At 39.0% G+C, this 25,304-nt stretch overlaps 1 protein-coding gene and 1 long non-coding RNA gene across 4 annotated transcripts in view; one reads left to right on the forward strand and one right to left on the reverse strand.

The window, feature by feature from the left end:
- The window catches only part of LOC121816354 (uncharacterized), a 70,814-nt gene extending 63,533 nt beyond the window's left edge, over window positions 1-7,281 (reverse strand). Inside the window, exon 1 of the long non-coding RNA XR_006055892.2 lies at window positions 7,095-7,281. This is a non-coding gene — a long non-coding RNA (uncharacterized LOC121816354). The remainder of the gene's footprint in view (window positions 1-7,094) is intronic.
- ALCAM (activated leukocyte cell adhesion molecule) overlaps window positions 6,160-25,304 on the forward strand; it is a 233,635-nt gene continuing 214,490 nt past the window's right edge. For all 3 annotated transcript variants that reach the window (XR_009597917.1, XM_060404234.1, XM_060404237.1), the window contains exon 1: window positions 6,160-6,922. Coding sequence is in view for 2 of the 3 variants with exons in the window: in XM_060404234.1 (XP_060260217.1) it covers window positions 6,850-6,922 (73 nt within the window). In the remaining variant the exon portion in view is untranslated. The remainder of the gene's footprint in view (window positions 6,923-25,304) is intronic.

Raw genomic sequence — 25,304 nt, forward strand, 5'->3', positions numbered from 1 at the left:
TGCTAATTAATATAACTCCTAAAAAAATAACTCCTTAAGGATAATAAATTTATGCAAGAATTTCTTCTTAATGTTTTTCTGTAAACTCAAGTATCTTAATTATTTTAAGGAAAAATGGTATAGACAACCGAGGCCTAGTTAATATTTAATTAATTCAGTTTTCCAGAGGTCCATTAAATCCATGATGATTTGTTTTAAAAAATCAAAAATACATTATTTTCAATTTCTATAGTCATTATTTGTTCTCTTCTAATTCCTGAATGAAATTATAATAAATCACAGTGGCTAGTACGTTTGCCTGGAGAATCCCATGGATGGAGGAGCCTGGTGGGCTGCAGTCCATGGGGTCGCTAGGAGTCGGACACGACTGAGCAACTTCACTTTTACTTTTCACTTTCATGCATTGGAGAAGGAAATGGCAACCCACTCCAGTGTTCTTGCCTGGGGAATCCCAGGGATGGGGGAGCCTGGTGGGCTGCTATGTCTGGGGTCGCACAGAGTCGGACACAACTGAAGCGATTTAGCAGCAGCAGCAGCAGACATATGCTTCGAGTAAAAAATGGCAATCCATTCCAGTATTCTTGCCTGGAAAATTTCATGGGCAGGACTGGCGGGGTACAGTCCATGGGCCGCAAAGAGTCGGACATGACTGAGGGACTGAGCACAGCAGACATATGACAGAGCAAGTAGAGAAAAGTTTGGAAAATTTTTGGAGATGTAATCACGTTGAAACTTCTTCTGAGGTATCAAAAAATTGAATAATCAAACTCTTAGTCACTTTCTACCTGAAAGAATGGTATATTTCAGTTAAAAGTTGAAAACATATAAAGACCTTGGAAGAGAAACTGATAGGATGAACTCAGACTGTTATAATTTTTGAGTAAATTTTATGCATCTAGTGAAATCACTAATGAGTTATGAGTGTTCAATACACTAAGAGTTTTGGCATCTGTTTTATAGTTACGGTATATATTTCATAGTCAAAGAGCTTACTAGAGTCTTTCTCCATTTCTCATGCAGAAGATAGGAAGGAAATGACTAAGTGGATTTCTGTTTTGATTGAAAAAGCTGTTAATTTCTTTTTGTACCCAGACACTGAGTGATCCACAGTCTGAAATAAGAACTTAGTGTTAACCATAGACTTTGAAAGTTTTTGCCCTCCTGAGCTCCAGTGATACAGCTTTACTAGGTAATGTTATTGAAGATGTGAGTTGCAAAATTTTATTCAAGTGATGACTTATATTACTATTAATAAAAATTAAACAATAAAGTTCAAGAGAAAATTTTATAGGACAGATACCCTTCTGTTCCCCAGTCCATCTCTAGAGTCATTTTAGGCATAACTGACTTAAAAACCTTCAGGGTCCAGAAATGAAACAGAGCTTTGTCTCATACCTGCGTAAACCCTGTGCTTCTTTAAAATAATTGTATCTTTCTAGACTTAATATAAATACCACTTAGCATTTCAGGCTAATCTATTTCAATCTCTCTCATCAATGTATTAGGCAAGGCCCTTGCCCATTTCCTGCCTGGTCACTGGAGAACTTTACTAGTGAGGCTTCTGTTCTCAGCATGGCTCTTTCTGTTTTCTTCTCACTGATGACAAATAATTTTTTCCACTCTCTTCTTCCTGTAGATTAAGTTTCTCAGCTTATATTTCAAGGTTTTCACTATGGTGACTAGGACTTGACTCATTCTTTTTGCCTTTCCTAAATCCTAGTCTGCCTAGGTGTAATATTGTATGTGATACTAAGATATATAATATTTGGTCTTGACTCCTGGCACACAGCTCCTAAAACTCTTGGGATTTCCTAAATAAGGAGAGGGAAAAGGGGATCTTTTGCTATGTTAATGAGGTGACTTTGGAAAGCCCTAGGTCACCTAAGGATGGTTCTTGGTTGCCAGGAGATCTGACTCTGTGATTAAAGTGTGAGACCTTTAGTCCCACCTCTGGACCTCCTGGGTGGGGAGTGGGACTTGAGAGCGAATTCAACCACTAGTGGCCAAGAATGTAATCAACGGTACTTATGTAATGAAGCTTCCATAAAAACTTGAAAGGACTGGGTTCCAAGAACTTCTGGGTTGGTAAACAGGTGGATACTTGGGGAGAGAGGCCTGCTCAGAGAGCAAGGAAGCTCTACTCTCCTTCCCACACAAGTTGCCCTAGGCATTTCTTCTATCTGGTTAAGACTATAACCAGGCTGACACTGTCAGAATTGAGTTGAATTGTAGAACATTTAGCTAGTGTCCAAGAATTCCTTGGTGGTGTATAAAATAAAAACCCACACTTTGGAATTGGTACCAGAACATATTAGTCCAATCATTGAAGACACAGTGGAAACACTTTTCATCTCTATTTTTCACTCTTCCTGTTAAGTTTGTTTCAGGGTCTCTGTTCTATAAAGAACTCTTTCTCAGTACATATCCTTCATACTTACGTACTTACAGAGTACTCTATGTATTTGCAAAGTATTGGCCAGAAATGTGTACTCATTGTTGGGGAGGTAGGGGTGGGGACAATGTGAGTCAGATTTGTTGTATGCTCTTGAATTGCATACATCTTTTGTTAAAAAACTAAGAAGGCACACAAAACCCTGTGACAAAGGTGGTAAGTAACAAGCATCCCCAGCCTCCAAAACTATCTTTGGGAAATTTCATCTCCAGTGGGAAACTGTTTACATTGATCAAAGAAAAAATCACCTCAACTTTTTAAATGCTCACATGCCCCACCTAACTGTATTATCACATACTGATGGGTTAGTACAGATGGGGCAAAAGCTCCTGACCTGAGCCTCTGGGATCCTGAGAACTGATCTCAACAGATTCTAAACTGAAAAATTGTTTACTGTGCTGTTACTGCTTTCAGCATACTGTCCTGACTGATGATGAATTCTTTTATACTGGAGATGCAAAATGCTTCTCATGTTTCAGGTAACAAGAAATATGTTTTTCTCTGGCTGAACATTATTCATTCTATTTCCTGCAATAAGAAGTAACCATTATGATGCTCTGATGCATGACTAAACTGGTAAATATCATTGGAATACTGTTTTCTAGGTTGTAACAAAAGCAGTTGTAATCCAGATGCACCAGAAAAGGTCTTCCTGTTAAGAACTAGGCAAAGTGGTTCCAACTCTCCATTCTTTAGATTGTGAAGGACTAATACTCTACTACATTGTTTTGTAGAACTTACATTTCAAGCTTATTTCCAATTCTGAGCTTTTACTTATGCTAAATTACTAGAAATAGTATTGTCATCTCATATGTACTGACTTGCTCATGCAGATAGGGTACACTGCTTCACTAATTTCCTCAAGGGAAATGTATGTGAGAGTAGGAGCCTTTATTAAAGCTTTGGGACTATAAAGGAGTTTATATTTAATCAACACCCTCCCCCCATGCAAAAAAAGTCAAATTTATTGCTACACATTTCTGATAAATGAAGTGGCTAGTGATAAGCAAGTAAATAGAAATGAAGCTCTAACATCAAAATGCCTTGAGTAGAATTGTGGCGATACCATTGCTATGAATCATGGATGATTATGTGAACTTCGGAAAGTTATTTCATGTCTCTGGGCTTCAGTTTCTTCATGAGTAAAATGAAGACAATATTAGCACCTCCCTCAGAGGGTTTTTGAGGGGGGATTATTCCACTAATTCATATAAATTGTTTAGAATAGCCTAACACAAAGAGTTGGACATGACTGAGCGACTGAACTGAACTGAACAAAAAGTAAGTGTTCAATAACTGTTATTAATGTTATTTATAATATATGTAAAGGTCTTCCACCATTTCAGTTTAGAATTGTGTGGCTTAGTCATTGTCCCTTCTTTTTTTTTGTCCCTTCTTTTCTCAGCATCGCTGTATTCACTCCCCTGCCAAATTCTTATTTTTATTATTTTGTAATTTCTCATTTTTTAAAAATTATGTGATTTAATATAGAGTAGTTTCACCATCACTTTTGTGACCTTAGCTATAGATGACTAATAACTTTTGGAGTTACTGCTCCAAGTGGCACGTTAAGGTATTTTCCTAGGATAGGACAAATTCCTCTCTAAAAGGAATACTAGAGCAACAGAGCACTACCTACAATCGTACTTGTCCTAAATGTAAGTATGTATAGCATGCTCAATTTTCATCCAACTTAGCTGCACACCTTTGAAGGCGGCACTCTGATGTGTCATCACACTTTGATTATGAGACTGACTTTTGCTCAAGGTCACTCACTTGTGCAGAACAGGAGTTTTAACTAGACTCTGATTGCTCCCTACAGCCCAGGCTCCTTCTACTGTGCCTAGCCAACTATTTGTGCGATTTCATTTAAACATGGGAGCAATCTCACAAGGCAGGCACTATTGCTATCACTTTTTACAAGTAAGGAAACTGAGGCTTAGAGAGGTTGAGTTCATCAAGATCATGCAGCTGATAAACGTCAAAACCGAAATCAAACACTCTGCCTTTTGCAGATCCACTTTTTAACAATTATGCTATATTAACTCTCATTCCAGAATAAAGGGGATCAGACAGAGAGAGTGGAGAGGGAGAGGGGTCCAGGTTAACTATATAGTTAGGATGATTTGTCCCTGTAAAGCTACTTAGAACTGCTGTTAAAAGGGAAACAATCCCCTAAACGATTTCTACAGGATCCCATCGGAATGCTAGCAATGCAGTCAAACTTAACTCATGGAATACTGAATTAAAAGGTGTTTGCCTTATAGCATTTGCCTTCTTGTAGGTCCATAGGTGAAAATGAGATGTTCATGTTAAAACCAAGAGGGAGAAACTACTTATTTAGAGAGAAAGAAATACAAGAACTCTAGAATACTGTGAATGTAATGTAAGGAAAACCAGGAAGACAAGACTGGCAGACTTTATCATAAAAATCACAGCGGAAGAGGGAGCTTAAGAGATTTCAGCATGAAAAGAAGAATTCAAAGACTTGTGTGTGCACACGCGACCGTGCTCCCGCTTGTTTTATTATTTCTCCTGCCACCAACTCCCTTCATCCCCATCTAGCTGGTGACTCAAGCCTTCTGATGCAAGAGTGCAGTATGTGAAGATTGCTAGTTGACATTCCCTTCTGGAGACTAGGGTGACACTGTGATGCACGGAAGGCTATTCAACGCCTTGGCGAAGTGGTTCTGGGACCAAGATTTTATTATGCTTCGTGGATGTGAGTTGTGATCCCACATCCCGGATTTAGAGCCACTAAGGGCTTCGACAGCTCCACCCAGGTGTTCTAGAGGGAAATATTCCTTCATGCTCTCTGCCTGATCTGAAAGCAACACAGCTTCCTAATGTTCCGCCTGGGAGGTGGTTCAATCTTTAGAAATTCCCGGAGAAGCCTGTCCATCTATCCGGATGCCTGGCTTTCTGAAACGGAAAAGAAGCTTGGCTGTTAGAGTAACTTGAAGATTTCTGTTTGCAACTTAAAGTCGCCGCTTAGTTCAAAATAAAAAAGACACACGCTCTGGCTTTTGCAGATACTGGGAAAATCTGTGTGACGAAGTATGGATCTAGAAATCCTTGATTTAATTTCCCCAAGGAAAGAGTAAATATTTTCTATTTGCAATTGGGCAGTCGACTCAAGTGATCTGCCTGCAAAAGGTGTGTGCGACAAGGGCACGCGGCGGGGGGTGGGGGGCGGTTAGAAGGAGGACTCAGCCTAATGAGTTGTTCCCTCAACCCCGCCAATCAGTAGCTGTTCATTTTAACTTCTCGGAGGCAAGTTCCCACCCTAGCTACCTCCTCCAGCCCCTTCCTCCCTCTTTTGCCGCCCCCCTCCCCCAACTTGGATCCAAAGTTGAGAGTCCCTGGCGAAGTCCGTACCCCAACCTCCCTGCCCTACTACTCCCTTTGCAGAAGAAGCAGGCTGCGATATCACGGCAGAAAAGTTCCTGAGGAGTGAGCCAGTGAACAGGCGTCTGGGGGCAAAAAAGGGCAATCTGAACCGCTGCGAAGCTGCGTGGGCAGTGTGAAGTGAGACTAGGTCTGAACAGACCTCTGGTAACGACACTGCAAGTGGCGGTCTTGGAGGCCCTACCGAGAGCCGGCTGCTTCTGGATCCGCTTCCTATTGGCGGGCGTGGCCCCGGGGCGGAGCCACTAAAATACCCCGCCCACTTGGGGCTCCAAGACGCCGCGCGCGCGACTTCCCAGAGGAGTTCCAGATTCCGCCTCACTCTGGGACTTGGTCCTGCAGCGCCTCTAGGCTGCGGATCCCGCTCCTACCACCTGCGCTTGGCTCTACCTCCTGCGAAGCGGGGAGCTGAGAGGAGAGAGGGAGGAGGCGAAGGGAGGAGGAGAGCGGCAGCTTTCACACGCCTTCCAGTCCCTCCACTCAGAGCAGCCCAGAGACCGCCGCTGGCGCCGCTGCTAACGCTGCCGCTGCTATCGCTGCCACCGCCGCTGCCACCTGAGGAGACCGCCTGGACCTGTCGGCCCTCGGTTGCCACCCCCGGCAGTTCTTTCCTAACACCGGGCTTTTTATGCACACTGCCACTACCATTATTATTCCAAGAGAAGGAAAACAACGGACCCGCTAAAAAGAACCACGTATACCTTTCCGAATTACTCAAGTGTCTCCCGGGAAGAGAGGGTCGCCGGCGCCGGGAGGAGCAGCCAAAGGGGCCGAGGGCGGGTGTCGTAGGGGAGGCGGAGGAGTTGGGCCACTGCGCGGTGGAAAGTTGCGGGCGGCGGAGACGGGAAGGTGCAGCGCCACAAGCCCAGAGGGCAGTGTGTCAGAGAGAAGCCTCTGTCCCCAGCGTCCGGAGCGCGACCGCGCGGGGCCGGGGACGACGCCCCCTCCTGCGGCGCGGACTCTGTCGGTGGTCCCGGAGGAGGAGGAATATGGCTCCGAAGGCGGCCCCCTCCTGCCGTCTGGTCTTCTGCCTCTTGATCTCCGCTGCTGTCCTTAGGCAAGGTAAGAACAGGGGCCTCGGAGCAGCCCCAGGGCGGCCTGGACCGGGGGGGCAGCTTCCTAGGTCCCGGGCCCGGGCCTCGCGCCCTCCACCACCGTGGGCGGCGCGCCCAGGCGGATGGGGGAGGTAAGGGACCGGTGGTGCGCGCACAGAGCTGGCCCTAGGTTCCCTCACCTGTGCCGCATGTTTGAGTTCGGTCGGTTGGCTCAAGTTGGGGCAGCGACTGGGGGCACTGGATAAATCTCCAGGAAGTTTGGGTGCGGCCGGGGTCGGGGCTTCAGGGGGCCCGCAGGCGAGATTCGTCTGGTCCTCTCCCCTTCCCCCATGCGGCTCCCGCCTGGGTGGCGGGCTCTCGCCCTCTGACAACCCCTCGGGTATCAAAGTCCACGTCACTGCGCTCTGGGCAGTTTTCCTTTCGCTTAGCTCTGAGAGGCAATAACTCGCACTTTTTTGTGATAAATCCCCTGGTAACTTCCCCTGGGTGAGAGGTGAAGAAAGGAAGGGAGGGGTTTCCTCTTTGGAACCGCTGAAAAGCTCCGGCTGCGGCTTGGAAGCCCCTTCCTCCATTGTCTGGGTGGGTTGTGAGGGTGGGGGTGACGGCGGGCAAAGGACGCAGCCTGGACTGGAATCCGCAGCCAGGTCTGTGCGCCCTTAGTGAGGCGGCTGAGGATTGCTCAGGACCCGTGATCCGACCTCAGTTTTCAGTTCTGTATTGAGACTCAAAAGGAAAAAAACCAAAAAACCAAAAAAACCCAACAACTAATATATCTCGCCTGGGAATCCCTTTCCTCGCCCTTAGGGACGTCCCCTGGCGCTGTCATCCTCGAGACCCGCTGGGTGGCTGACAGGAGTTGATACTCACAGGGCGTTCCGCGTGCTCGCAGTCGCTTGACAGGGCAGCCAGTTAATTTTTTCCTTTGACTTGAGGATTTGGGGGGACATTCTTTTCTCCCTTTGAAGTTTTGATCTGTAGCCCTTCCTAGACAGTTGAAGATAAAACTCCTACTTCCTGTTATTCCGGCTTCTGTTTGTCCTCTTGCTCCTTGCTTTAGTTTTTATCAAAGGAAAACTCACTTGCTTTTCTCATCTTTTATTTCTGCACATACCTTTAGTTGTTGGCAAGCTCAGGTCAAAGCAGAGGTTTGAAAGCCTCTGGATCTCTCCCAGGAAAGGAGGGGAGAATGAGGCTGGGGGTTAGAGCCTGAAGATCCCTGGTGTTGGTGAACTACCACCGCTGTGTGTGTTAAGTGGAGGTGGTGTTAAGTGGAGGTGGGTGCCCTCCCCAGATCTGGTCTCTTTTAAAGTTACATTTCTAGTTGAGGTAATGAGCTCACCTGCTGTTCTGAGGCGAGAGAAAGAGGGGTCTGTGACAGACCGCCGGCTCTGGGGCTGGGAGTGTGAAGCGAGAGTTGAACCGGATTGAAAGCTGGTGGGGTGGGGCGAAAACACCTGAGAAGGAGGAAGGGGAGAGCCCCTTGGGTCAGGCACTGTACAGATCTCACTTTTTCCAGATCCCAGTGTCCGGTGTGGGAAGGAAGGGCACTCAATCAGAAGCCGAGGGGAGAGGAGGGAGCGCGAGGGTGCTGTAGTTTGTAAAATGCAAAGATCCACACGCCTACAGTTGGTTTTAACCCCCTCGCCACCTTAAGAGTGTAAGACTCACCTACACCTCCCACCCCCGGACCGCGAGCACAAGCCCAGTTTCCTTTTCAGTGCTGGAATTTATTTTCAGTTGGGCCATCTCGGAGGACAGGTTTTTCCGCACTTGTAACTGCTAAAAAGGGAGAGGTTCCTCTTTCGGATCTTGGGGCGACTCTTCTGGCGCAGCAAGCTCGCGTTTCTCTCCGACACCCAACTGCGTGCTTCCAGCCAGCCCGGGAGGGCTCCCTTACCGCTGCCTACCCGCGACTGATGTGCTGGTCGGAAGGCTTGGACCCTCAGATCGGCGCTTTCCTTGAATTTACCCGGCTGATGTATGCTCCAGATTCTCCGTATGGCATGTGTGTTTTGAAAGAAAGGATTATGACACTAAAACCGCCATGTCCAGACTCTGGACTCAAGTCTTGGACTGCAAGTGCACCTCCTTCGGATCCCTCAGCACAGCCGAGCCCGGTGGGGATGCAGTGCCAGTAGCTGGCTTATTCAAAGGGACTAACTGACTGCCCCTCGTGCAGCCTTTCATTTCCGGAGCCGATTTGACAGTGTGGTTAGACCTAGAGTTTGTGAAACTGCCCCTGCAGGTCTTTCCGTCTATAGTCACTATATAGCATTGAAATCAATATGTTGTAGGCATGGTATGTAGTCTCTTTTGAAGGGAGGAGGAGAATTATCTATGAACCTCGGAAAATGAATTCGGCGATAAAGGCGATGAAGTATGTGCTCAGCATTTGAGGGAGCAAGAATCTCATTATTCTTGTAGAAAGAGCGTCAGCCTGTGGTGACATTTTGTATTGCTTTTAAAAAGGCTTTCCTTGGTTATTTACAGGAAGGTGGGGTCCTGTAATTAACTATTTCTTCTCTTGGGTCATCTTTGTGCACTCCTCTCTGCAACGTTTCTGAATTGCTCACTGACATAAGGTTCATTCCAAAACATGAGCACCCTTGAAGCTCCCCCTCCTCCGCCCCCCAGTGAAATATTATGTTCGGAATGCATCTGTTTATCTCAACAGGCCTTGGGAAAAACATCAAATAATGTCCTTTCAGATTACCTGATGTGGGACTATTAAAATCTATAATTTCAAAACTGCAAACTGCTTAGAAGCCAGTAATATTGCTGTTTCCTTGATGATTTAATACAGTAGCAATTGATAATTTAATGGGGCACTATTTAAAGTAAACTGCTTTCCTAGGTTTGTTTCAGGACCATTTACCTTCAGGCACTTGAGCAAGTCATTTCACCATCTTGGGCTTCAGTATCTGCATATATAAGGAAAAGGGTGGACTGAGACTCTGCTGAGAGCTCTGCCAGCTCAAAATTCTGTTTCTAATGACCTAAGGTAAAAAGCCCATTTAGGTAAGGCAGAGTCATTTTCCAATTGTATTTTTCTAATGCTTTCAGACAGTCTGGACAGACACAATTCCTATAAATTCTATTACTAGAAAAATGTGAGTGGCTCCCAGTTGCTAGTTTTCCATCTTTTTTCCTTCTTTATAAACTCATATCTTGTGCTTATTCCTCTGGGCCTGAATCAGACCATTAAAAAATGTATAATAGAATTAGTCTCCCATTCTCCCGGTAAAAGGGATCCCAACAGCCAGAAAAGGCTTTAGGTCATTAAAAAACAAACAAACAAAAAAACAGAGAAACAGAAAAACCCTTTTGCAGCCCATCCCTTCTGGAAGACTGGCTGTATTTAATCTTCATATATAGTTCCTAGAATAAAATGTAAGTCATGGTTTATGCTAATATGTTCAAAGTCTTATATATACACATTAAAAATGATCCTAAACAAACTTGATTTGCTTCATAGTTGTATGTACAATACAGAAGGAAATAGAATATAAAATGCTTTTGTGTCATTTTGAAATCTGTAGAAATCCAAAATATTTTTATGACTAGATTCTAAACTTTTTCTGACTATTTAGAAAATCTAAACTAGCTTGTCTTTAAAAATAGAAATTTAGAAGAAATGCTTCTCTATTGTTGACTTATTAAAAAGAAAAAAAAATCAACAAAACCCTACTTTTAGACTCCTAAAAGTTAACAAAAAATTCTTTATATTGGTATTAGTACTCATGTGTCCAGTTTGTAGCTATTCTGCATAAGAATTTTGTAACCTTGAGGAAGTTATTTTTCTACTCCTTTTTATTTCCCATCTGTAAAATTATCTCCCTGTGTAGTGCATCATTCTGATTTTGGTGAGATTAGTAACTCCCTTGCTCAGCATTTTGAATTTTTCAAGTAAAACATGCTATATTAAGACTTTTATTATATACTTAATAGAGTAACACTTTTAAATTTATTCCACTTAATTATCACTTTGACCTTTTTATTAAAAGCAGGCAAAAATGTTTTGTTTTTTTCCCCTTTTTACCCGCAAGTTTTCATGACACTAAATACAGGCCTTTGTAAAACCAAGCACTAAGTTGTCAGCATTACTTAGTGTAAGATAGCAGCTTTTTGTCATATAGTATTTTAAATGATTTATAACCACCTTGTTTTATATTCCTAAACACACCTCTTTTTGTTCTAGTCATCTATTTCACATAAAGCGTCATCAGAGTTCTAGCTCTCTGGAACAATTCACTCAAGTAGACACATGCATTGTGTATCTCAAATATACAAGAAAGCAACATAGGTGCAGCTATGGTAAAAGAGTAACTCTGTGCCTGTGTGTATACACAGAAACTTTAATTTCCTTCAAATTGTTAATTTTATTCTTAATTGTTAGATTTTCACAAAGGCCTATTTTATTTCTCACACATGATTTTATATAGCATATTAAGAATTCAGCTAACTTATTGGAATACTAAAGAAAATTTTCTTGGGAGTGGTAAGTGATAAATTAACGTTTATTTGATTATTACTTTTGGATATCAACTCCTTTTTATTTTCAATACAGATTGAAAAAGACCAGAAAAATGTCCATTTATATTTCTCATTACATTTTTATTAGGGCAGAAGTTTCCTTTTTCTGTGGAGAACAAAGCCAAGACTAAAATATATCTAAAAAAGGATATTATTGGCTTTTGATAAGGTTAAATCCTACAGTTATTACAAGTATCCCTATAGTGTACAAAATATGATCATATATTTGTAGTTACTGATATTTTCATCCAGCTGATTTCTCTATTTAGATAAGAAAATTTATGTTCTCTCCCCCGAACGTATTAGACAGAATACCATATATATTTCAGCTAGGACTAGTTCCAAATGTGCTGTAGTATTCAGTAATTGTTTAATGGTAACCTATTATCAGATGCCATTATTGTAGTGTATGTTCCAAGATTGAAATTAGCTTTTAGTGCTTCCTCTTTTATTTATCCAGTCAGTTCCCAATTATCCATTCTATTCAAGGGGCAATCAGAGTTGTGCAAAATCCAAAAATTTCTAATCAAAGGATTACATAATTCAACTTTGAGTTGAGGTACTTCAATGAACATGACTATGTCTGACCTTCTAAGAATTCACAGTATTGCAATATAATGAAATGAAATTGTGGGAGAAAAGTCTAATCAGAAATTAGACAGCTGTCCAGTTTCTCTGGCTTGCTTCCCTGCCTTTTTACTCCCTAAAACTCTGTTCTCTGTCACTCCATGACCCATACATCATGGTAGATCCAAGACACTCCTGGATTATGCCTGGTTTATTCAATTATTAATGGTACCCTTTCACTCTCATGAGTGCAGTTTGGATGGCAAATTATATGGTCACAATAATTATCAATGACTTGACTGTCTATGTGTCTGTCTTAGAATACTTAAGTTAGAATAGCACAGTTAAGGCATTCCTCATCCTGACACACTGCTTATTTCTAACCTTTTTAATTTAAGTATCAGCTACAGTGAAGTATCAATAAGGGGTCATACGTTTCTTTAATGTCAAGTTCGACAGAGACACAAGGTTATGGCTAGAACCCCAGAATATTGTAGTATGTGTGAAACATTAAGGATTCCATGGATTGGAGTGGAAATCAAATCGACCTGAGATGCTAAGAGAGTAGTGGTGTTTGAAATTCACCTGAAAGCTATACTTAGCCATGGAGTTATCTAGGGAAGTTATCTATTTCAATTTGATTCTGAAATCCTTTCTTAGCCAGCTGCACAATTCTCATTCTTTTCTTCTGTAAAGTTTCTCAGTAGCTCCACTGTCAATTTAGATCTAAAAATAAATTACCAAGGATATCTATACAATTGAAGGAGGGTTTCAAGTCTTTTTTGTATATGTGAGCTACAGTTGTATCAGTTAGATATGGTGACCTGACTTGCAACAGCCAACAACATGGCCAGGACAGTCGGTGTCAAGACTGACTATTCCTAATTGGTCACTCACAGGTTGTTTCGTTCATCTGTCTCTGAGGGTCTCAGATATTCAGAAAACTCCAAAAGCAAATGGAGGTAGGAAACATGAGAGAGTATTATCTAAGCACACAGTTAAAGGGTGCCATAGATTTGTCCTTATTAATAGGATAGATTGAAGGGAGAGGGCCTTGGACACTGTGGCTAAAACTCTTATCAGCATATTCATAAGTACTTTCCCTAACAGTTGAGAGGTTTCTGGGTATAAAATTTACCTAGCTCCAAATCAAGCCGAAAACGAAAAGAAGTCTTGCTACTCTTATTAAAATTTTGAACCACAGTGTGTCAGTTAACTATGTCACATAATAAAGTACTCCAAAATATAATGGTTTAAAACAGCAACTGTCTTATGTAGTTCATTATTTTTCAGTTTGGTGATTTAGACTAAACATTTGAATGCTTTTCTGGTTTTAGTTCCATATCATTTTACTGTAGTCTGCTGTGGGTCACCCTATGTAGCTTTGTGTTTGGGATTTAACTGGTTGTTTTTCAAGAAAAATTAATTGTTTTCCATAGTCTTTCATTTTCTGATTAGCTTCCATAGGCTAGTTCTCTTGATGGAAGCCAGATTCTGAGGGAAGGCAGAAGTTGCAAGTCTTCTGGAAAACCATTCTGCTACATTGTATTTGTAAAGACAAATTTCAAGCCCAGCTCAAATTCAGGGGTGGGGAAATCATCTCCGTTTATTGAATGGAAGGAGCTAAAAATCACTTTGATAAAGAGGTTGATAAAGACCAGGAGAGAGGGTTAGTATTATTTTTGCAATCAGTCTGCCTCTCACAATAGTAGTGAGGGGTGTGGCAGTAGCAGGGATCCTTCCTACAGATCCTTAACTCCATATCCACAGTTTACACCCTTCTTTTCCAGATTAGGCACAAAATATTATAGGGGCTCATATATTGTAGACCAGTATCCAATAAGAATACTGTTGCCCACTGTTCAAACTTAATTTTCCCCTGGAATAAAATTATGGCAAGTTTAATCTGTGTATGTGTATGTGGAGAGAGAGACTGAAGGGTTAAAGGCATACAATTCATGATCAGAAGCTAAAATGTGATAGAAGAGAGGTTACTGGGAAACTGAGGTGTCTTAGACTTCTGTCTTGTTCAGTTCTTCTGTTCGACAGCTAAGATAGAGGAAGATACAGGTAAAGAGAAGTAAAATTCAAAAGAAACTTAAACACCATTTTTGGGACAACAATGGTTTTAGTTTGATGTATGTTTAGACCCATAGGTTCAAGGTTTTAGAGCTATGAAGAACCTTAAAAGTACTTAGCTACTTGCCTAAGATCATATAACCAAGCCAAAATTAATTAAAACTCTTGTCAATTAACCATTCAACATATATATTGCTAAATCACTTCAGTCATTCTGACTCTGTGCGATCCCATAGACGGCAGCCCACCAGGCTCCCCCGTCCCTGGGATTCTCCAGGCAAGAGTACTGGAGTGGGTTGCCATTTCCTTCTCCAATGCATGAAAGTGAAACGTGAAAGTGAAGTTGCTCAGTCGTGTCCGACCCTCAGCGACCCCATGGACTGCAGCCCTCCAGGCTCCTCCGTCTATGGGATTTTCCAGGCAAGACTACTGGAGTGGGGTGCCAACATTCAAATTGTGTTCAGTATGTGCAAAGCATTGAGCTTGGTGCTCGGGATACAGTAATAAACTAGCTACTAAATAGCCAAGTCTTTCATGTCAAGAAATTATGTTCTCTCTGGGAAACAGACATAAGTCAACTAATTATATAATCATTGGATAGAACTTTCGCTAAGTACTACAAGGATGCATAAAGAACATTTTACATCAGTGTGGCCAAATTTGGTCTGGAGGTTAGGAAAACAAATCAGAAAGGTTCTTTCAGGAAGTGATATCTAAAGTTGAGAGATAATTAAGCAGATGATATGAACTGAAGGAATGAGATAAGTGAATACACTAAGGAGAAGGAATATGGTTCTCACTCCTGGAGGTAAGCAGGAATTCCTTGATGTTGTTCAAATTCTTTTTTGTAATTTCCCTAATTTACTTACCAGTTGTGGGGTTCAGCAGAGGATCTCTTTGACTTTATTCAAATTCTTATATACTAATACATATTTGCATGCATACTTTCTCCACTTTAAAAATACCTAGGGGGAACATACTCTACATACCATTTTGTACTTTCCCTTTTTCATTTAGAAGCACATTTTGGAGAATAAAAGAATATCTAATATCAACACATCTCTACCTCATTTTTTCACATGGTATATTGGAGTTTATTGTGCATACCACAATTAACCATTTCCCCAGTTCTTGGAAATGTAGATTTTTTCCTAATCTTTATTACAAACAGTGTGGTAGTGGACATTTTAATACTGGTTCTCGTTCATAAGATCAATTACGTTGGCAGCCACATATCGTAGAAGTGAAATTTCTAAGTCAAAGAGTATATGTATTTTACATTTAGAAAGAGATTCTATTAATAATTACAGTTCAAATAATATATATTGAATTGTATACTTAAAAGTTGCCAAGGAAGTAGATCTTAAAAGTTTTCATCACAGAAAATAATTGTAACCGTGTGTGGAGATGATGGTTAACCAAACTTATTGTGCTGGATGGTTTTTGCAATATATGCATCTATAAAATGTTGTATACCTAAAACAAATATGTCAATTATGTCTCTATTTAAAAATGAAATATGTACCTTTGAGAAGTTTCCTCAGCAGCTCAGCAGTAAAGAATCTGCCTGCCAGTTCAGGAGCCTCAGAACTGACTTGGGTTTCATGCCTGGGATTGGAAGATCCCCTGGAGGAGGACATGGCAACTCACTCCAATATTCTTGTCTGGAGAATCCCATGGACACAGGAGCCTTAGAGGGCTGTAGTCCATAGTGTTGTGAAGAGTTGGACATGACTTAGCACACAGGGACATATCTTTAATCACAACAAAGGTCTATGCGGATGCACCTTACCCATACTTCTCTACTACTTCTATAACTTTTAGAAAACCAGGATAATATGTTGATTCTTATTTATTTAGAGCTTGTGGGAAAAGTGAGAATTATAGGAATAATTGGCTCACATCTTTATATAAGGGAAAACTATAGACAGTTTGATGTCTAACTTGAATACACAGGAGTTGTTGTTTAGTTGCTAAGTTCTGTCCAACTCTTTTAACGACCCCATGAAATGTAGCTTGCCAGGGTCCTCTGTCCATGGGATTTCCCAGGCAAGAATCCTGGAGTGGGTTGCCATTTCCTCCTCCAGAAGATCTTCCCCACCCAGTGACTGAACCCACGTCTCCTGCATTGGCAGGTTGATTCTTTACCGCTGAGCCACCTGGGAAGCCCCATTATACCAGAGGGTGTGTGCATGCTCAGTCATGACCATGGAGCCACAAATGCAGGAAAGAAGTGCATTTTTTATGAATTATTATCATTGCTATTTCCACATAAGATAGGTAACTTTTAGAACATAAACCATATAATCATAAGCCATATTTTTTTCCATTTTAGAAGATTCATACTCTGTGGGATGAGATTAACTGAAACAGTGGATTAAGAGGGAGCAAGAGTAGTTGATAATGCTTTTCATCGCACGAGTGGCTTCCAAGTAATCATGTTAGTTCATTGTGGATGCAATATACATTTGTGGGTGGTCTCACTAACGCCATTTTCTAAACCCTGTTTAATAAGTTTTACTAAACAGACCTCATTTTAAGTAAGCCATATTTTGAAAAGTTCTTCTAAGTTTGTTTTAACAGCATTGTCAAAATTGGTTTTGAGCTGATAAAAATACCATCTTCCATAAGTTTATTAAAAATATCAGTGCTATTACATATGTTTTACCCTATAATTTTTGGCCCAACTATGGAAATGAGTAAAGTATAATTTTATAATTACTTTTATGTGGAGAAACCATAAAATATATACATGAAGTTTCCAACAAGTATATGCTGAAGATATATTTTTAAAAGGCAACAAATGCTCATAATGGACTTACTGTATGTACATACTATAATTTTATGAATAAAGCAATTTCTGCCTAGCATTTAGTTTTAAATATTCAAACTTGTGGCCTTCATTCTATAGGCATTTATCTCTACCTGGTGATAGGTATGACAGTTTCTAAGAAAAATGTTTATGTTGGTCATAAGGCATAGGTTTTATATTTTTGCATAGATGAGCAAAATATGAATAATGAATAATGCTTTTGATATCAGATCTAAGAGAAAAAATTAATATATATTTGGATTTACCCTGTTGGATTAATCCTCTATGAAGCCCAACCCCAGTGTATCATAGTCTAATTCTCAAATAGAAAATTTCCTTTAGAAATGACTGATTAGTATATGATAAAACAGCTTTTCTTATCATACTGGAATAGCAAATAAATATATTTATTAAAACAAACTTGCATCAACTCAGCTGTTTTTCTCTTTGCTGATAAGAAGTATGTCTTCTTTTTAAAATAAATGATTACAAAGTAAAAAGAGTAGAGTTTCCAGGTATGGTTTGGAGGTTATCATTTTCTCGAAATGATCCTCAATATTGAGCTAAAAAGGATTTGAATTACCTGAGTAGTGATTTTGTGTGTGTGTATACACTGTGGCTATACTCAGTGGTATTAAAAAATAATTGCTTAATTTTTGTAGACGGTCACTGCTTACAGATTTTACAGAATATCAATACATAGCATATATTCCATTGCACAAGAGCTCAAGAACTTGGGCTGTGGATCAGAACAATAGTATTATTACTGTCTTTTGCCTTTATCTTCTCATTTGTAAAAAGAGGATTATGATACTATCAAGCCCATTTGATGTGAATATTCAAGAAGGTAATGAAGGCATAGTGCATGACTCAGTGCCTGGCACGAAGTGAACTCTCAACCAATAATAATCATTATGAATCACATTTTTCAGTATTCATAATATTATAATGTCAGTTTATTTGTAACAGAAAAATTTGTGAAATACCTCACTTTACTGGTTGGAAGATATATTTAGTTCCATTAAAGTACATTTTTGAGTTTCCATAACAAAATTGGAATTCATATTCTTATTAGGATGTATCATAGTCCCAATATCTGTCAAGTAACTTTTCAGTTTTATGAACTCAAGGAAAATAAAAGAAAAACACAAATTGAAAATTGCAGCCTTAAAATGTAATTTCCTGCAAACAAAAATCGTTAAAGAAAAATAACACTTTGTAAAATTGTAAAGAAATAAGCAATTTGTAATATTATTCTTATAAATTGATATTGCATATGTGCATCTATAATTTGAAAAGTATTAGAATTTAAAAAGGGAAAAGTTTTATAATATTATAATAGAGTTGTTTTGAAGATAAAATTATGATTTTAAATACAAGATGCATTTTCTCAACAATAATTCAATAGAGGGAGCTCCACTACTTTACTTTTGTGAGTACTGTAGGATGCTTCTATTTATTATGATTTTCTGGTGACCTCTAATTTAATAATGAAATTATTAAAAATCTATAATTTTCATATTAATGATATTTTTGAAATTGAACAATATCTTCCTCTTATTAATGGAATTCAAAAAGTGCTTCTGCAAATAATATATGTTTTAAAACCCTAGTTCTTAATTCTCTATATCCTTTGAATAATAAATCACAAGAGGAGATTGGAAAAGACTCTGATGCTGGGAGGGATTGGGGGCAGGAGAAGGGGATGACAGAGGATGAGATGGCTTGATGGCATCACTGACTCAATGGACATGAATCTGAGTGAACTCCAGGAGTTGGTGATGGACGGGGAGGCCTGGCATGCTGTGATTCATGGGGTCGCAAAGAGTCGGACATGACTGAGCTACTGAACTGAACTGAGAGGAGATTAAAGTAGATATACTCTTGAGAAGCATACTTCAAATTAATACAGCAAAACATCAAAGGACAAGTTTATTTCCAGTGATAAAATAATGAATATTTTGATATTACTTTCCTGATATCTGTTAAATAAGACAGTTATATATTGTAATAGAAGAGGAAAAATAGCTGGTATTTTTCACACCCAGCCTAGATTTTTAACCAAGTGATTATAGATTTCTATGTGCAAATGGCCTATACTCATGTCTTTTGCTCTTTTTTATTTTTCCAAATATCCCCTTGATTTAGATAGCTCCAACTATATTATTTTCAATCTAAGTTGAAATCTGTCACTTGTGTGTGACCCTGATAATTCATTTACCTTTTTTGGGGTTCACTTTTGTTATGGAAGTATTGTCTCATATGATTTCTAAGGTCTTAAAAATTCTAAGATTCAAAATTATACATTGATTTAGAAAAATTTATATAGGTTTGAATCAGTAGTAATCAATAACTTTTACTGGAGGCCCAATTAAGAAAAATGGTTTTTAAATGATGACTCTTATTTACTTTTTATTCAAAACAGAAATTATGAGTTCTACAGAACATTGTCTGTACATAGACCTCCTAATTTATTTTATTTATTTATTTTATTTTTTTAAATATACATTTATTTATTTTAATTGGAAGCTAATTACTTTACAATATTCTATTGGTTTTGCCATACATCAACATGAATCCGCCACGGATAATTTATTTTAAAAATGCCATCAATTAAAGAAATGGCCCAGTAAGTGTAAGAATTGCCAACATAGAGACATCTTTTAAACATTTCTTAAATTAAAGTTAGATATGTGCTCTCATGGCAGTGCTAGTAGGGCAACCTGGGATTGAGGCCTGTAATTTATTCATTATGGTTTTAAGCATTCTTTGAAGTAAGTGCTTGTTTAATTTAGCTTTCTTTCTGTTTAGAGTTTTGAGAGTGTGGCTTCTAGAGGCAAATTGAGTGGTTTTGAGACCTCTTCTCTACTCTTCACCTTCTTAGCTGGGTGACATTGGGCAAATTGTTTAATCCCTCTTCTGTAATAATGCATGCAGTAGGGACAAGCTCATTCAGTAGTGTGATTGTCAAATAATTTGCTCTCAGTCCATTGTTAATATTTCTGAAATAGTTAAACTCAGTTAATCTCCAACTTCCCCCAAATATGGTTATAAACCCAACTTATTCCCGCTAATATAACACATAAAAAAGAGAGGTCTCAGGTTGTTCAAAATTATAAAATTGACAGCTGTAGCTCCTCCCCAGTCTACCTTTTTTCTCTACTCAAGAAGTAGACTATGAATGACAGTGATGTCATGTTATTTATTAGTCATTAACTTTGAATTTATTCATTATATGAAACAAGTCATGCACAAATGCCTAGACTTTATCCATTAATTATTAGTATTATATTCATTATGACACAATTCTTATCTGATAATGAAACATAATTGCATTGTGATCTAAATTTAGAGGTAAAATTAAAGCTAAAATTGCAGACTGTAGTTCACAGTGTCTGAAAACATATTGTTGTTTTAGGTCATTCTTGTAAGTTGGCCAGAGGTAATTTAAGAGTAAGAAAATGTATATGTGCTTAAGACAGATTTATGTAGACTCTAGATTCAGAGTGCAATAGAGTAGTGATCATAAGCAATTTCAAGGAAGTAAAAAAAAATAGCCTGTTTTCCCAAAATTCAGTCTAGCACCCCTCCAATCTCTTCTATCTGCCATTAAAATGAAATTAAGATGTGAAAGAATCTTGTTACTGTTCTGCTTAAAATACTTCAGTGGCTCTCTGTTACTGTAAAGATAAAATACAAACTTCTAAGCATAACATTTAAGGTCCTTCATGCATTTCTTGACACAGTCTTTCTTGGAACTCTGTCCTGCAGCCATACTTCTAAGTGTGCCATGACCTTCTTGACCCTGTGTTGTTATTCATGTCACTGTCTTATTCCAGATTTCTCTCTCTACCCTCCTCCATCACCATCTCTTTGCCTGAAAAATAACTGGCATCTCCATCCTTCAGACACAATTTAAATGCCATCTTCTTCAGAAATTCTTCCCTGATTACCCTAAAGTGTATGCTCTCTATAGTTCTAAAGCTAATTTCCTCTATTGCCCAATGCCTGTTTACTGATTTCTCTCTACCTTAGAGGATTTTTCGGAGAAGGCAATGGCACCTCACTCCAGTACTCTTGCCTGGAAAATCCCATGGATGGAGGAGCCTGGTAGGCTGCAGTCCATGGGGTTGCTGAGGATCGCACACGACTGAGCGATTTCACTTTCACTTTTCACTTTCATGCATTGGAGAAGGAAATGGCAACCCACTACAGTGTTCTTGCCTGGAGAATCCCAGGGACAGGGGAGCCTGGTGGGTTGCCATCTATGGGGTCGCACAGAGTCGGACACGACTGAAGTGACTTAGTAATAGTAGTAGTAGTAGTAGTAGTAGTAGTAGTAGTAGAGGATTTTTATGTTCTGGAGGCAGGGGCTATGTCTTCATCTCTTTTCCTACTCAGTGTCTACTGATACACACCATATCCCCCATACATATATGAAGATTGAATAAATATATTAAGTAAAAATAGAAATCTTAATAAAGTGAAAGAAAGTGAAAGTGAAGTCACTCAGTCGTGTCCAACTCTTTGTGACCCCTTGGACTGTAGCCTACCAGGCTCCTCCGTCCATGGGATTCTCCAGGCAAGAGTACTGGAGTAGGTTGCCATTTCCTTCGCCAGGGGATCTTCCCAACCCAGGGATCAAACCTGGGTCTCCTGCATTGGAGGCAGACGCTTTAACTTCTGAGCCACTAGGGAAGCCCTTAACAAAGCCTATATATATATTTTACATATAAATATCTGTATGGGGACAATTTTTCAATGGTTTTTAGAAATTCAACTAGAGAATGGATAATCTCCTGAATTACGGTTCTTGAAAAGAAATATTTGCCATATTTTACCCAAGCTGCAGGCTTACCTGGTGGCTAAGATAGTAAAGAATCTGCCTGCAATGCAGGATACCTGGATTCCATCCCTAGGTCAGGAAGACCCCCTGGAGAAGGGAATAGCTGCCAAATCCAGTACTTCTGCCTGGAGAATCCCATGGACAGAGGAGCCTGGTGGGCTATAATTCATGGAGTCACAAAGTGTCGGACACGACTGAGCGGCTGACTCTCTCACTTTTTCACCCAAGCTAGGCAATGAACTATACAAAGAAGTGGAGTAAAGTTGGTCTAATTTTACTTCCAGGTGTCAATCCAGGTTAACATAAAATAAAAACCTGAATAACTGTGTTCCTTTAGTTTTCATAGACATTGAACATTAAATGTAAGATTATCCAGAGAAATACAGAAGTGCATTTAAACTAATTTATTTTTGATTTTAAGACTAAGTTTTTCTAGGAAAATTGTAGGAACACACCCTCAATAGGCAGTAAATGACTGGTAATATTTTTATTTCTCCTGTTTTGAATTCTTAAATTAAAACTTTGGATTAGGGCATTTTCCTGATTATTGCAAAAACAGGATAGAAAAGATTTTATTAGAAGTTGATTAGTCACACAGGCAATATTGAATATATTTGTACCACAAAAGATATGTATGTATTGTAGGCCATGCCTTGAAGGCTGTTAACAGTAAAATATCAGAGATAATTTGGAAAAAATCTAGTGTTACTTCTGCAGAAGTATTTTTTCATTGAAGAATTTTTAAAATGTAGGCACAGATAGAGAAGAGTTCATGAAAAAAATATATTTTGTTTTTACTGAAAAATAAACCTTGTGCATTTGAAACTTAGATTTTTTCTCTGGGTAAGGTAATCTTAATCCTTATAAGGTTTCTAGTTAAAGTCTTTTTTAAAACATAAGCCTTTATTTATTTAGTTTTACTTTACTTTGACTCCTTCCCAGTTTGGAATGTTAACTTTCCTATCATGGCTTTATTCTGGTATTCCCTATAGAATACCTTGTTAGTAAATTTTTACTTCTATGGTCTGATACTCAAGTCCTAAATCCCACAGAGAAATTCTAATATTTTCTAATATATTATAGAAGTACTTGTCCAGATTCAGTTTAGTTCAGTTCAGTCGCTCAGTCGTGTCCGACTCTGCGACCCCATGAATTGCAGCACGCCAGGCCTCCCTGTCCATCACCAACTCCTGGAGTTCACTCAAACTCATGTCCATCGAGTCAGTGATGCCATCCAGCCATCTCATCCTCTGTTGTCCCCTTCTCCTCCTGCCCCCAATCCCTCCAAGCATCAGAGTCTTTTTCAATGAGTCAACTCTTCACATGAGGTGACCAAAGTACTGGAGTTTCAGCTTTAGCATCATTCCTTCCAAAGAATACCCAGGACTGATAAACCAGCACAAATGCAACACACTGTCATTAATGTTCCCACAGATTATATACCTGGTATGCTCCATGCACAGTAGTTAGTACCTTAGAAAAGAATGACCAATATATTTGTATAATCAATTTTAAGCTTAAAGACTATACCTTTTATTTTATTTTTTCCCCCAGGCATTTGTTTTTTTTATTGGCATATAGTTGATTCAAAATATTGTGTTAGTTTCAGGGGTACAGCAAAGTGATTTAGTTATTCATATATCTATTCTTTTCCTATTATTTTCTCATATAGGTTATTACAGAGTACTGAGTACAGTTGCCTATGCTATACAGTAGGTCCTTGTTGATTATGTATTTTACATATAATAGTGTGCATAGACCATTTAGTTTTTTATTTTATTATTTTTAAAATTTATTTATTTTTTGAGTTACAAAGTCTACTGTCACTTTCAGCCTTTAAAATATAGGACTTTGAATGTGTTTAGCGTTGAATGCATATAGCATATGTATCAAAAATTAATCAGTGTAAACATATTCTCAAATAAAGCCAAGTAAATGAGATTTTTTATTTATATATATAAAACTGGTTGGGCCATGTCAATGACATTTCAAGAGTCTGGATTAATCAAATAGTCCACATGAGAATTTTTTTTTAAAATTTTTTTCTACTGCTTGAAAAAATGTTACTCATTTCTATGACAAATGTTGCATGGATTCTAGGGTTCTAATATAGGCTTCACATTAACAATATTGTGATCCAACAAAGCAATCATCCCACAGTCATTTCAGACAATATATAAATCATAGAGCTTTCAATTTTCCATGGGTACAGAATCTAAGGTTAATACAATGAAATAATTTTCCTTATCAATGAGCCTTATTTTATTCTATGTGAATAGGTTTCAAAAGTTAAATTTTCTTATAAAAAATGTGATTACAGGAAAAAATGAGTACTTTGTATATGCTGTAACAGACAAGCGATGCTTAAGGGGGCAGCCTGTACTACTGAGGAATATATTAGAGTGAATGAGTGGACCTCTCTACAGAGAGAAGAGAGACAAAACTTGAATGCTAGCATGAAAGAGAAATTGCTATTTAAAAAGAGTTTATCACAGATTGCTTATGTGGACCAGTAGCAGCATATCATAAAATAATTTTTCTTTTCAGCTCAGCACCTGGATGATAATACACTCTAGTAATTCCAAGTTTGAATCTCTTCTCAATAACTAAAAATCACTTAATTTTTTTTTAATCTTGGAGTAGGGAGAACAATGGCTGGAAAGAAACCTCTTATGGAGAAATTTTGATGCAAATCTCTGTTGAAACCCAGATAATTATTGACCAAATTTAGCAGTGTCTATCCAATACTAGCAGAATGTGAAATAATCAAGGTTGGGGAATTCTGAATGGTATTAGTTTGCTGAATTCCAGAGATCAACTGAAGTTAAATAATTCTAGGGCATATCATTTAATAGTGAAATTATACAATATAACTGTCATTTTCCAACTAAGCATATTTATATATATTCTGATCTGTGATGAGTGCTGAAGTCTTGTTTATACAAATCCAGTTACCTACATGAACCAGTGACAATCTGCTAAGACAGTGTTTTTGAAACTACTCCCCCCAGAGATGGATGGAGCATATGCTGTTAACATAGTATTAAATGATCTGCTCTAAACCTAGGGATAAGTGGGCCTCAGATAAGACTTGAGCATTGAGCTTCTGTTTCAAAGAGTGGGTCTGGGCTGACATGAAGAGTTTAACTCCCGAGTTTGCAGAGGAAGTTAAAGTTAGAGGAATGAGTATAACAGAAAGATAAATGGGTGACTACTCAAGTTCTGGAACAGAAAGTCTGATGGGTCGACATCCTGAAGGAGGAAGAAATGGATATTAGAAAACCAGAGTTAGGTATACAAAAATGAACCAGTGAAATATCTTTGGTCAGAACAGGTGCCTCTACATCTGTTTGGCATCAATTGCACAATGGCTCATACTTAAGCCAACTGAATTCAAGACCATAACAACTGCAAATTTGGTTCTACTTACAGTTTCCCTCCCCTGGTTTATTCATAAGGCAAGAGTTCAGCTGGATCAATTCTTATTGGCTGGGGACATTACTCCCCATGCTTAGATTTTGTGACACTTTCTCCCACATGCTACCTTCCTAC

This window comes from Ovis aries, chromosome 1 (assembly GCF_016772045.2).
Source record: "Ovis aries strain OAR_USU_Benz2616 breed Rambouillet chromosome 1, ARS-UI_Ramb_v3.0, whole genome shotgun sequence".
NCBI lineage: Eukaryota > Metazoa > Chordata > Mammalia > Artiodactyla > Bovidae > Ovis > Ovis aries.